Consider the following 14810-nt stretch of genomic DNA (forward strand, 5'->3'; position numbering starts at 1 on the left):
TAAAAATACATACTTATTTAAATTTGCTTCATTTTTTTTCAAGGCACATCTTACCTTAGGTCTTGTCCATTGTCATCAGACGATACATCATCTATATGGACTTGATCACATTCCTAGTAAAAGAATATGTTTTAGAATAGGGCAGCAATATCTTGTTTAATGTTTTACACTGGTGCTTTAATGTGAAAAATCTAAATGAGGATTACCACCTCTATTGCCAGCAGATGGCAGAATATGAGCATTTACAATTTCATACGGTAAAGCTATTATTTCTTTTTTCCCCACTATGATCAACTGGTATATTCCTAGATATATTGCAATACTTCAAAGATTCTATGGTTATCAACAATTCCATGTAGTACGTGAACGAACTCACCCACTCACCCACACCAAAAAGAATGATTCCCCTTTGCTTGGATTAAGATTTACAAATTTTAACACAATATTTAAGTATATGTTTGCTTGTCCTGCACAAGAAGCCCCAATATAAAACACAAAATGAAAAATAAGAAGTTATTACCATCTGCACCATGTCAATAAACAGAACTTTACATCAATGTATATTTTATAAATAAAAAAGTAATGCATAACTTTCAAAAGTATCTATTTTTTCATGTTCCATTGTTGACTGCACTGGCAGGAAATCATATTTATCGTTTTGAGAAATAAACAGACTTTTAAAAGAAAAATAACTTTTAATAAAATATATCAAACGGCAACGAATTCTTGATTGTGCATTTTGTTGTTTCTGATGGTTTTATCAGTGGAAGTAATACCTGAAATATTGAATTTATTGGACCTGAACACCCAATTTTAGAAAAACCACCCTGCCTGGAAAAAAGTATCTATTTTCTTAGATGCTACCCTATTAATTCTTAGGCCCTTGGTTAGGACCTGAAGTATTAAGTTTCCACCAGTCTTAGACTATGAATATAATTGTTAATAGTCCACATATAATAATGATTATGTGATATTCATAATATAATAATACCCATGTCTACTGGTTCACTAAGCTGGGGCTTGAGCACTTGGGGTTATAATAGTTCTGGTCTTGCTTATAAAACCAAAGACCAATTTTCAAAGGTGATAATTGTGACATCTGATCATTGTCACAACCAATGACCTCAGTGCCCTCACTGGAGAAAGCAAATCTTTGTCACAATGATACTTACTTTAATTAATTAATAACTGGACTGCTGCACAGAATTTTCTTTAGAGCAGTTAGAACTGCAACTAGTCCAGAATTTTCTGTTAAAACGGAAAGCATGAAGGAACCAACAACTCCTTTACTGCAAAACTATACTGTCTTCCCATATAGAATTCAAAATGCTATTGCTGGTTCTTGAAGCTGTTGTTAAAAGAACTGAATTTCTTCTCCATATTATCCACCTGGTGATATCTTCCTATATACCAACATCTCTAGAAATATACTCAGTTGGGACTAGATAAAAAACCTGTTTCATGGCTAAATCAAGGATCTGATACTGCCGTCTATGGTGAACTGAGTTTGGAAAGCAACCAATGTCTTGTCCAGTTGTTTTGACACAGGGAAAGGTACAACATTTGCACTGCTTCATTATGGGCTAGAGGCAATTTCCAGGCTACTAAGGACAACCTATAAAAAGGACACTGCAGTATGCCTTGATATTAAGGCCTATGTCTCTGATGTTAGGTGTCCTTCCTTGATGCATGAGCACAACTAGTTTTCCATCTCTAGTTGATTAAAAAAATCATTGTCACTGATGTAATATGGCTATTTAATGTCAATATCAGAACTATGTTGTTGGGCTCTAAGCAGTTATTACTGAATTTGTACTTTTACATTTATGGTTGCTTCCTGCTGTTTCTGGAAGGTATTTTCATATCAGGTTCTAAATAATTATGTCATAGCAAACATTATTGTTAATTACCTTGAACTCTTACAAAAGGGCATGATGCAAACGTTTCAATAAGATAACCAATACAAACATAGTTTTTTAAAAAAAAAAAACAGATGAAGATGGTCTTTTAAAATCTGAGCACTACAAAATAAAAGTTAAATGCTTAGAATGAATGAAGGAAAAGTTATATGGGAAAAAAATCCCAGTGGGGACTTGTAATTTCTTTCACAATTTGAGTGTGGAATAAATGCTCCTTTCTTTATTCAAAATTCAAATTTTCTTCTAGAATTTATAAAACTACAAAGATTCTGAAACAGAAGATTTGGGTCATAGCCATGAAGACATAAGTGGACAAATTAGAAACAATCCTAACTGAAAATCTTTTTCTCTTAGTTTCCTTAGTTCCTCGCATCCTTTAATTCCTTTTTTGCTTTATCAGCCTACTTGTAAGGTGCCTACAATTCTGTTTCATCTTGAATTATCATTCCATTTTCCATTCATCATGAAGAAGAATGAATTTGGGATTTCAGACCACATATCTCGCCAATGGTCATGCTCCTGCTGATTCTTCGTTAAATGTTTCATTTGAATTGAGAATATAAAATATTTAGTTTAATGACATTCCTCTCCTATCCCAGCAGAGTTGGAGATAGATTATAGATCACAGATTTCCAACAAATACATTGTTTATTATAGGTACATTCCAGATTACACTTTCCAATCAAACTAGATTTGACTCTCTTTCCTTGGTTTCTTTTTTTTCTATTCTTTTCTTTCTCTGGAATTTGTTTCCTCTGTACCTGTTTACCTCATTGCTTTCATTCTATCTAGCTGAATCCATTTTTAATTCTTTGAAACCCATAAGGAATGTTGGAAATAAATTATGCAAAAAGGCATTTTGTCCTTCCATCAGCAGAGTAACTTTTCAAAGGCTGAGAAGCATGGGACCAAATTTGGTGGCAGGGTATTACAATAAATAATCAAGTTCAAAAATGGGTCAGGTGCTAGAGGAAAAAAAAAAGAGCTCCCAATGGATCCCTATGGAATAGGAGGCTGAGCACTGTGTTAGAATATTGGCAATTGTATAATTCTAAGTTCTTAACTGTCAATCACACAATCCAGAGTAGAACGATTATTAAAGGGTTGCACATGAAAATGCTTCAGCACCTTGTTAAGGTTATATAACAACAACAACAACAACACTTAGATTTATATACCATTCACAGTGCTTTATAGACCTCTCTAAGCAGAGTCACCATATTGCCCCCAACAATCTGGGTCCTCCGTTACAATGGAAACTTAAACTTTGAAAAGAAAGCTCTTGCAATGTGAGCATTTTTCCCAAGTTTCTCTTTCTGAGATCCTTGCAATGTTTACTGCTCTTAGTGCTAGATGGATCTTTTTCTCATTCATGATTGTTATTTGCTGATCTGCCTGACAATACTTTATGCGATCTCATTTGTTTTTCTCTGTTAGCCCATTTTAAAGTCTTCCATCAAATCTACACTATTATTGAGCAGTTTTGAATATCCACTTTACCCTGTCTCAAATTTACAGTGTGGTGTAATAGTTATGCAAGCAGTGATGAAAGGGATGGAAATGATTGATGAGTGATGCCACCAAGACATTTCAAACTTTCCTTTGCCTTTGTACTTCCTAGGGACAAAAAACTTGCTGTTAATATCCATCTGGCAAAAAGGCAAAGATTTTGGAAACAAACGAACAATAAAAGCATTCTGCCCCTTTTAATTTCTCATGTCTCTTCCTAGTACTAGGAAAGCAATTTAGGAGGAAACTGTAAGCAGGCAGACTAGCAGACACATGGCTATTAATACATAAGATTTTACAGGAGTGTTTCGGTCTAACTAGAATATATTTAGTAAGTCAAATACTTGATGTGAATCCCAGTTGAAGATATTTGTAAACGTATTATCAAGCTGTCTTTTATTAATGATTCATCGGTCTTTTGTTTTCATGTATTTTTTTCATTTTGGAAACGATTATAAATTTGCCGTAGTCTTTAAAATTAGTGAGGATATCCATTTTGTATGCTGTTCTCTCTCTCTCTCTCTTTTTAAATCCATTTATAATCTGGAAATATAATATAAATGTGTCTTATCTGACTTTTGAGGTACACCCTTTTTATTATTTTGTCATTTCCTATTATATATTTTGAGGCACAAAATAGTGTTTTATGCTCTATATTGTTTGCAGAATTATTATTGAAAAACTATATAGTTATTTATGCTAAACCCCAAGCCTGTCAAAATTTTAGGCTAACTATACATAAATCAATTCATGTATAATGAAAGATTTCAAAGACATCAACCTAAATTAATTCCCTCCCATTCCCAGTGGAAATTTAAAATTTGCTTGCATAATATCAGAATACTGCTATGTGGTTATAATAGAAATTGTGTTGTACGGAAGCTCTCTGTTAATGTTAATTTAAGGTAAAATACCTTTTAAAACAGCTACAGAACTGGCTATACTCAAGTCACAGTGGGCCACTGGCTGTGCAAGTTCAAAACTAAGAAAGATAAAATATATTTTCCATTACTGAGCGTTTACAAATTCATGTGCAATAACTGATTTTGACTGCTATAACATTAAATTAAATTATGTCTCAGTACAACTAGTTTCTTACCAAAGAATTCTTCAGAACTTGACATTTTTACTAAGGATTATAAAACCTACAGTTGACCCACAAAAAAAAAAAATCATTTTGGAAATATCAGTAATTTCATTATCCAATAAAAACAATGACTCACTGCTAGTAAAAACAAAAACTCTATTATGCAGATCTTAGCAGTTACAGAATTCAGGGTGAAGAACAAATTCTATTCATCTTTATCTGACAGATAATAACAAATGTTGTATAGATTAACTGCCAAATATAAGAGAAAATATTTCCTTGACAGTAGATACAATGTAGGCCAACTATTTGTATAATTTAAAGAGATAAGGAAAATAAAATTGGATTTATCAATCCAAGATGTAAATATAACTTTAACAAATCTAATCATTGAAATGTTTTCTTAAAATTCATTATAAAACTACCCAATGCAAAATTCTGTAACATTAAAGAATGATAGCATGGAAATTTTATTTTGCCTAAAGTGGAACTGAGTTTAGAAACTGTTCTTCTCTGTACAGTGCTCTTTCTAAGTTCAACACTCATTGCAAGTCAGAATGTTTTCCTGTACTAATTAAAATTGACAGGAATGTAGGAACAAAAAGGAGGCTAGCGTACAGAATGTTCCCTGATCAAAAGATGAATACTCTGAATGTCAGGATTCTGATATTTTTTATGAGCAAGTGAAAATACATGTTTAAGGTAATAATGAGAAACACCTGTCCTTTCACTTCTTCTTGTTTCGTTTCTGAGCTATCAGTAGCTATTTATGTTAGGTTTAGGAATTGGAACTGTATGTTGAGATAGGGCAGGCTGCAAAAACCATGAATAGATGTTGCTCCTATTGTTTGCTATGGGAGTTTCAAAAAGTTCTCCATTCTTTTTTAACACCATCCCTTGGCAAATGTATTTGTAGGCTGGGTAATAGTGGAACTGAGCATGCACTATCAGCCCATCTATTTTAATGGCTTAGGATGAAAACGAGAGAGCAAGAGGCTTCTTTTTAATTCTTATTGTATCCTATAATAGAATAATGGAAAGTTAAATCTAATGGAATGTTCCAAATAGACCTGATTTTTTTTAAGTTAATAGCAGCCTAATTTTGTTAATGATTTCCATATTTTGCCAATCTGACCATATAAAAAAATATCTGGTTGATTTTCTATTTCTGGCTACAAACAACTGGAAGAAATAGAGATTATCGGATATAGGCGTTCTAATATACATTATATTTTGTACATACCTCTAAATCATTGAAAAATAAATGAGTATCAGCAAGATTAAAAATCATTTCTTCCATGCGAAGTCCAAGAGTCACTGCTACAGGTGGATCCTGGTTTGTGTGGTGGGAAACAGAAAAGGTACATATTCTCAGTACCATGTAATGGTCAATACAAACTTTAATTTTATATAATACGCATGTATACTAGAAAAATAAAAAATAACTAATAATTACACAATAAATTAATAAGAAAAAGAAAAAAGTACACATAATTACACAAAAAATTACTAAGAATTCTACATAAGAATGAAATAGGTTTTTTTCCCCCTTGTGGAGTGTAATGTAATACACTTGAAGCAGAAATCCTTACTATCAAAATCTTGAAAGATAAGTAACTGGAAAGAAAATGTAAAGGTAGTGAAAACAGGCATTTTAAAAATGAATATCACGGTTAACCTAAGATAGAACAATTACATAATAGTTCCAATCTAATTGTTGTAACTACAAATATTACTGTCGCTATTAAATATTGCTATGAAACAAAATACTTTTTTATCCAAATTAAAGATCTTATCCAAGAATTATATCCTCAGTGCAGAAAAGAAACTTCCAGTTTGTAATCCCATCCCTTGGTAATGACAGATATATAACCAGCAAGGGAGAAAAGAATATTTTGGTATGATGAGAAATCAGTAATGGCACAACAGGAAAAACTTAGGTGAATTTGAGTTGGGAGTGTGGAGGCCATAAACCTTTCTTGCAAAATGTGTGAAAATAAAGTGATAAAGGTAAAACACCTTAAGGTAAAACACCTTAAAGGAAAGCTGTAGAGGCTTCGCTTTGTGTTCACCCTTGGATCACCAGACACAATGAAGAATTGGATTTCAAATAGTGCGATCAATCATGGCACTCTAGAGTATGAAAAATAAAGGACTAATATTTGCTAAACTGGATGCTTCTGTTGATGCGAATATGAAGTGGATGCCATCTAGTCCAGTTTTGTTAAATTTATTTCACTTATTGAAATCTGAGGACAAGGCAAAGACAAACAATGGGATGTATCTATTTTATTTGAATGCTTTTTAAACTCTGAACTTCACACCTGATTCCCTTTAACAAGGAGGTTAGCATACGGGCATCTTGTATGCTAAATATATTGCTATATGGAGGGATATATGCTTGAGAGAGCTACTTCAAGAAAGTCACAGTACTTTTTGGAGTTCTTAATTATTTTCTAGGGCTACTATATTTAGGCTGCAAAAATCAAGATGACTATTAGATGACAGAAAAAAAAGTTTTAATTCTTCGCTATCATCTATTAGACATCTAAATTTTTGTGTCCTAATCTGGTAGTCCTATACTGGCCATCTACTATAATCTCCTCTAGGAAGATGTTTGAGAGAGTAATGCCAATGCAATTTCAAACCCTTGTAAAAGAAAGTGATCATTAGACTCTAGGACTTAGATTCATAGGACTTAGTTAGCCATGATCGCCCCAGTGGTTTACATTAATAATGGAGAGAAATACGGGGAATACAGCCTTGCTGTGACTATTCTTGAATATTGTCCTTGTTTTCACCACCTAAGAAAAGAAATGGGTCTTTGGACTAGTGTCTCCACATCCCAACATTCAAACATTCATTTGTTGTTTATCTACTTAATTTGCCTACAGTAAAAGAGCAGCAGGTCCCTTAGTTTATCCTCCCAGAAGTGGAAAGTGGGAAACTAGCAAGGAGAATCAATATTTTACTATTTGTATACTAATTTGGCCACAAATAGATTCAACTCAAAATGGCTCTCGATAATAAAATATTTACTAATACATTGAGACATAACAATGAAAACATAATAATTCAGATCAAATACAATAAAATATTGTTATTTCAAAATTAATTTCTTTCAAAATCATATGAACATATCCTAAAAGAAGTCCAAGTACAATAAACATACTTTATTGTATAAATATGATATAAATTGCACACAGTATATGGAGCCAATTTGATCTAATGGTTTAAGCACCAGGCTAGAAAGTGGGAGACCCTGACTTCAAATCCTGCCTTAGCCATGAAATCCAGCTGAGTGATTTTGGGGCAGTCACTCGCTTTCAGTCCAACCCATCTCACAAGGTTGTTGTTGTAGGGAAGATAGGAGGAAGATAAATATGTTCACTGTATTGAGTTATTTGTAAAAATAATAAAGGCAGGATTAAATCAATCAATCAATCAAATATATAGAGGAACAAGTTTAAGATTATAATATGAAGATGCATTACAGGATTATAAAATAAATGCAAAGCTTAATTTGGCAAGAATCAACTCCTTTCTAACAACTAATCCAGGGGTCAGTGGCTCTGGAGCTGCATGTGGCTCTTTCATCCCTCTGTTGCGGCTCCCTGTTGCTGATCGGCGCCACAATTTTGAAAGGACCTTCCAGTTGGTGGGGAAAAGCATGGCGCAGTAGGAGGAGACTTATGGCAAAGGGCGGGTTTTCTGGTCAGCTCCACAATTGATAGGGCTTTCAGTTAGGACAGGTAGAGGAAAAAGGATGCCGCGCTATGAGGAGACTCTATGGTGGGAAAACCGGACTACCGGTCAGCTCCAGAATTGGACGGGGGACTTCCGGTTAGGACCTTTGTGGCTCCCAGTGTTTTCTTTTCTGTGGGAAATAAGTCCAAATGGCTCTTTAAGTGTTTAAAGTTGCCAATCCCTAAACTAATCCATACAGGGCCTTGATGGTATGGTTATCAACTAGTTCACTCAATACTCAACTTGATCTGTTTATAGAACAAAAGGAATAGTTTTAACAGAATAACAGAGTTGGAAGAGACGGATCGTTGGTCTTACCTGATACGTTCCTTCTCGTTGAGTGGAGACAGCAGCCAGCGTGGGTAGTGCTCATCCAATCAGGTTGAAGGACTGAGCCTGCCAATTTTTCTTAGTCCCGCCCTATTGCCGGGCATGCCCAGTTTTGGCGAAGACTGGAAGACAGACTCGGTGTGTGGGACAAAGGAAACAAGACAGAAATGCATGAAAAAAAGTTTTCGAGTCCAGCGTGAGAAAAAAACAGGGAAGGGTCTGGCTGCTGTCTCCACTCAACGAGAAGGAACGTATCAGGTAAGACCAACGATCCTTCTCCATTGAGAGTGGAGACAGCAGCCAGCGTGGGACATACCCAAGTTCACTGTCCCGAAGATAGGGGGGGATCACGCTGGACCGCATTGTCCTCCCCGGCCACAACTCTTTGCAGAACCCGGCGACCAAACGAAGCTTCAGCTGACGCAAACTGGTCGAGTTTGTAATGTCTGATGAAGGGGCTAGGAGAAGACCACGTGGCAGCCCTACAAATTTCCAGTAACGAAGCCTGTGTCGTCCAAGCTGCCGTCGTAGCTGCGCTGCGGGTGGAGTGAGCTGTTAATCCTGAAGGACGCGGAAGGGATCTAGCATCATAGGCTATGGCGATAGTCTGGCGAATCCAACGACCGATGGTTGAAGACGAGACCTTACTGCCTTGAGAAGTAGGTAAGAAGGATACAAAGAGAGACTCCGAACGACGGAAAGAAGCCGTCCTCTTCAGGTAAACCCGCAGTGCCCGCCGGACATCAAGGGAGTGCCAACGACGTTCCCGAGGGTGAGTAGGCCGGGGGCAGAAATTAGGTAGGATAAGCTCCTGGGCACGGTGGAACACGGAATTGATCTTCGGCATGAATGTCGGGTCCAAACGGAGCACCACCCGGTCTGTGTGGAAAACGCAAAGGTCCGGACGAGTGGATAATGCGGCGAGCTCAGATATGCGGCGAGCCGAAGTGATGGCCACCAGGAAGGCAACCTTGCAGGTGAGAAGTCTGAGACTGGTCGTCCGAAGTGGTTTGTACGGGGGACCCGTAAGAGACTGCAAAACCAGAGGAAGATCCCAGGTCGGGTAACGGTGCAGAACAGGAGGGCACAAGTTCTTTGCTCCCCGAAGAAAACGCCGGATCAAAGGGTGTTGAGCTAGAGATGACAAGGAGCCGCAGGTAAGAACCGAAGATAAAGCTGCAATGTGTCGGCGGAGGGTGTTGGGGGAGAGCCCTTGGGAGAGACCCTTCTGCAAAAACATCAGAATATGTATAATAGACGGTTGAAGAGGCAAGACCCCGACCTGACTACACCAGTTGTAGAAGCTCCGCCAGGTGGCAGAGTAAATGCGTTCCGTAGAAGGCCGTCGGGAGGATAGCAAGGTATGCACAACATCTGCCGGGACTTGTACCTCCCTCAAAGAGCACCGCTCAATCTCCAGGCGGTTAGATTGAGCCAGGCCGGGTCTGGATGCTGCAGGGAGCCCTGTGAGAGAATATTGTCCGAGATAGGAATGCGCCACGATGGGGCCACCGATAGGGACACGAGGTCCGCAAACCAGGGTCTCCGAGGCCAATGAGGTGCCACAAGGATCACTTCCACTCGCTCGGATAGAATCTTGCGTATGACCCTGGGAAGGAGGGCCGTCGGGGGGAATGCGCATAGGAGGCCCGACGGCCATGGAATTCGAAGAGCATCGACGCCGGCCGCTCGAGGATGGGGGTATCGTGAAAAGAACAGCGGAAGTTGAGAGTTCTCGTGAGTCGCGAACAGGTCGATCACCGGACGGCCGAAGCGAAGAGACAGATCCTGGAAGAGGCGCGGAAGGAGACGCCATTCCGCATTGTCTATCTGTCGGCGACTCAACCAGTCCGCTTGAACATTCTGAACCCCGGAGATGTGTTCCGCCCGAAGGGAACACAGGTGGCGCTCTGACCAGATACCCAACGCGATTGTCAGGGTCAGAAGAGACTTCGATCTGGTGCCCCCCAGTTTGTTCAAGTGAGCCTTTGCAGCGACGTTGTCCGTGAGGACGAGGACGTGGGCTCCGGAGACCAGATTGCGGAATGACCTTAGAGCTAGGAAGACAGCCTTCAGTTCCAGCCAATTGATGGGACGCCGAGCTTCCGAGTGGTCCCAAGTCCCTTGAGCCAGCTGACCTTGGCAAAGGGCTCCCCAGCCCAGGAGACTGGCATCTGTCGTCACCACCACCCTCGTGGGCTCGAGGAAGAAGCAACCCGCCGAAAGAGCGGGGGAACGCCACCACCGGAGGGATCTTTGTATCGCCGGAGGAAGAGGAATTGGCTTCGATGAAGTGCCCCTGCCAGCCTTCTGCAAAGGTAAGAGAAACCATTGGAGTTCCCTGGCGTGAAGTTGAACCCAGGGAACAATAGCTATCGCAGATATCATCTTACCTAAGAGCTGAGACAAGACATAGGGGGAAACCACCCGACTCCTTTCAACCCGGGAAACCAACTGTCGCAGACTAGCTTGCCTATCGGGAGAAAGGAAAACTTTGCCCTGAACAGAGTCAATCAGAGCACCCAAGTGCACTAATCTAGTGGAGGGAGAAAGATGGCTCTTCTCCAAATTAACAGAGAAACCATGAGCCGCTAGCGTCTCAACCGTCAAACGAATATCTAGGGCAGCCTGCTGCACAGAAGGGGACAATATCAGAATATCATCTAAATAACACAGGAGACGGACTGAACGGAGACGGAGCTGAGCCGCCAAGGCAGCCAGCACCTTCGTAAAGGTGCGAGGGGCAGAAGAAAGGCCAAATGGGAGAGCCCTATATTGGTAGTGTGCTCCGTTATAACAAAATCTCAAAAACTGTCTATGGGATGGGAGGATAGGGATATGAAGGTAAGCCTCGGTTAGGTCAATGGAGGAGAGGAGGTCGCCCCTCCGAACACCGTCCAGAATAGTCTTCAATGATTGCATTTTAAATTTTCTGTACACAACGTATCTGTTCAAACGCTTGAGGTCCAGAATGGGACGCCACCCCCCCGATGATTTAGGGACCAGGAACACCCTTGAATAGAATCCCGAACCCTCCTGACCGGGAGGCACAGGTTGAATAGCCCTGATAGTCAGGAGATGCTGGACCGAAGAATCCATAAGGGACCTCCTGACGGGATTACGAGAGATCGGACAGCAGACAAAGGAGAGAGGGGGGGAGGCAATAAATTCAATGGCCAACCCAGATTTTAAGGTGGCGTGGACCCACTTGTCCGAGGTGGATTCTTCCCAGATAGCGGCAAAAAGGCCCAATCTACCGCCAACGGGAGGATCAAAAGAGCAATCAGCGACGGCGACGGGCGAAACGACCTCCTCCCCCTCGAAAGGGCCGTCTAAAGTTAAAGGGATGCCCTCTAAATGACCTATCAGAAGAACCCCGCTGCCTGCTGAAAGACCCATCTCTCCTAAAAGTGGGGAAGGGAGAAGAGGAGGATCCCCCATCCGCACCTCTGGAGTAAGAACGAGAAGGGTAAGGTGAGAAACGGGGTGCTCCTCTCCGGAAGACAGCAGCTAAGACCTTCTTTTTGTCTCTGGTTTCTGTGAGGAAAGAATCTAAAGCGTCCCCGAAAAGCTTCGTGCCCTTAAAGGGAACCGAAGCCAATCGCCACTTATGTCTGGCATCTGCCTGCCAGTGACGGAGATACAGCAAACGACGAGCCGTGACTGCCGAAGCCAAAGACTTTGCGGAGAACCTTGCAGCATTCAGAGTAGAATCGGCTGAAAATTGTACAGCCGCCACGATTTTGTTCAGGTCTTGTCTGATACGAGTATCCCCGGGGGCTAACTTTTCTTGTAACTGACGCAACCAAAGCAACGTTGTTCGGTTAAAGAAGGATGCTGTGGTGGTGGCTTTAATCGCCCAGGAGGAGCTTTGAAAGGCCTTTTGAAGGACTTGATCAGACCTGCGTTCATCAGGACGGAGACCTTCGTCCGGTTCGCCCGGAACATTGGAGTTAGGAAGAAGAGCTGCAACTGGAGCATCCACTGAAGGAATTTGAAGGAGGGCCTCCAGATCCGAGGATACTTGAAAGTTTCTCTTGTCATTAGCCGAAGGTAGGGGAGCAGAAGCCGGAGATTCCCATTGGCGTTTCACAACGTCCAGAAAAAGAGGAGGAGTAGGAACTGATGTTATAGGCCTAGCTGGTTCCGCAAACATCGGGTCTAAAGATCCAGAGGAAGATGAAGGAGGAATCGGATCTGCATTTGGTGAGGATAAACGGGCCGTATTAACAGCCTTGAAGAGCAATGATTTGAACAAGGCTTGAGGAAATAGACCTGTGAAGGCCGGCTGATCCGGGGGAAGGTTCTCATCCTCCGACAGATCAGAATCAGGATCTCCTTCATCAATCAAAGCTGAAAGGTGACTGTAGTGAGAAGAAGTAGGAGAAGCGGAGCGAACTGAATGTGAACAACCTTCCTCAATGTGGCCTGCTGAAAAGAGGGAGGCCTCTCTTACCGACCCGTGTCGACTGGAAGGGCCCGAACGGGCGGCCAAGGATCTTTGAACCGCAGCCTCAATCATCTGCTGCAGTTGATCTGGAGGGACGAATGGATCCAAAGAGCGGGCAGGTACAGATTCAGAGGAAGGAGCCGCCTGTAGTGTTGCTGGATCAGGAACCGGTTGCTGAGAAACTGCTCCAGGACCCCACAAATTCTCATCGGAAATAGTCACTGGACAATCCTGCAGAGACATCTGGTCAGGAGTAGGCGGATGGGACACGGTGACAGGAGGTGGATTAGAAGGAACAGACTGTGGAGGGGTGGGAGGAGGTAACTGGGCGCATGCTTTGTCACATAGCCTGGTCAAAACCTTGTCTCTACGTTTTTCTACTTTAGAAGAAGAAGATGACAAGACACCTGAGGAAGACTTGTGGTGGGAGCGTGAACGTTGAGAAGCTTTGGGAAGAGACCTGGATTCTTCCATGGCAGATTGCTGGGTAACAGACGCAGGGTCTGATTGGCCAATTTCCGCTGCACTAGCCTTCCGGCCGTGCTTAGATTTAGAAAGGGCCTTAGGCATGACAGACAAAAAGGGGTAAATGTGAAACCCCACACACCAGACTGCGCCTCAATAAATAGAATCTGAGTAGATAAAAGGGAGCGAGAGGAACTCCACAGGAGGCAGCCTCAAATATATTGATAATTAAATTTTAACCAATCAAATGCCAGACAGAAAGGGATGGGAGCGTAAAAAAACTCCACAAACTGGAAAGTGGTGAGTAAGGCCCAAGGCAAATTAGAGGCGTTGGTGAGAGGCGGGCAATCAATCAACTAATAAATTAGGCAATAAAGACCACAGTCCTGTGGCCGTTGCAAGCAGGAAAGAAAAAAGGGTGGGGGCGTGAAGCTCCACTATCAATAACGAAGGTAAGCGCAGAGACAAACAATTGCTGCAGTAAAATAATGGGGGCGCGAAGCTCCACTGGGCACGATTCAAGGCTCCCACGGATCCGGGCCCCTGGCCGCAGAAGGAGGGGGGCGCGAAGCTCCTCAGCTATAGAAACTCAGGCAACACGTGGGTTTGTAATTAATTAGCCTGAGGAGAAGGAACTGCAGTTAATTTATGGCCGGCAGTTAAAGGCCACAGCAGCACAGAAGAGGGGGCGCAAGACTCCACCAAATAACCACTCAGCCAACCACGCTTCTCCTCCAATAAACTTAGCCTGAGGCGAGCGGCTGAGAGAGAGTCGTTTCGGAACGAAAAAGCCTCAGGCGGAAGAAATCTTAATCGGGGATCGCCGGTTGCAGAAATAAGCGCTCTCTCCAATGGCGGGAAAACTAGCAGCCCAAAATGGCCGGCGCCGCTTTAAAACGCCCGCCGCAACCGCCGACAGAAAGGAGAGGCGAAAGTGGCCAAATGCAGAGGGCGAGGATAGAGCAACCAAGAAATGTCCCTCGAAGATCAAACGATCCTCAGCCTTCCCTTGAGGGGAACTAAGGCAGGGAATCCCCACGCCCCTAACCAGGTCAGGGAAGACCGATGGCAAACGAAGTTCTGGGTAACTCACAAACTCGATGTCAGCAGTCCAAATCAGCAGGAGTAATCAGAAATGTCCAAATCGGAATCCAAGTCACAGTCAAACAGTCCAAGTCACGAAAAAGCCAGAAATCAGAACGAAAGAGATAGAAAGGAGAATTTAGCCAGGGAGAAGTCCCACACACCAGCCAGCGCTGAAGGACTGAGCCAAAAACTGGGCATGCCCGGCAATAGGGCGGGA

The 14810-nt window shown here is 41.8% G+C and overlaps 1 protein-coding gene across 2 annotated transcripts in view; it reads right to left on the reverse strand.

The window, feature by feature from the left end:
* Positions 1-14810, reverse strand: part of EYA4 (EYA transcriptional coactivator and phosphatase 4) — a 109140-nt gene that overhangs the window by 9607 nt on the left and 84723 nt on the right. For both annotated transcript variants that reach the window (XM_070952510.1, XM_070952517.1), the window contains exons 14-15: positions 5759-5848; positions 55-113 (exon numbers count right to left, since the gene is read on the reverse strand). In XM_070952510.1, the coding sequence (XP_070808611.1) occupies positions 55-113; positions 5759-5848 (149 nt within the window). The remainder of the gene's footprint in view (positions 1-54; positions 114-5758; positions 5849-14810) is intronic.

Source organism: Pituophis catenifer, unplaced genomic scaffold, assembly GCF_029215685.1.
Source record: "Pituophis catenifer annectens isolate HBS135680 unplaced genomic scaffold, rPitCat1.0.hap2 SCAF_1, whole genome shotgun sequence".
Taxonomy (NCBI): domain Eukaryota; kingdom Metazoa; phylum Chordata; class Lepidosauria; order Squamata; family Colubridae; genus Pituophis; species Pituophis catenifer.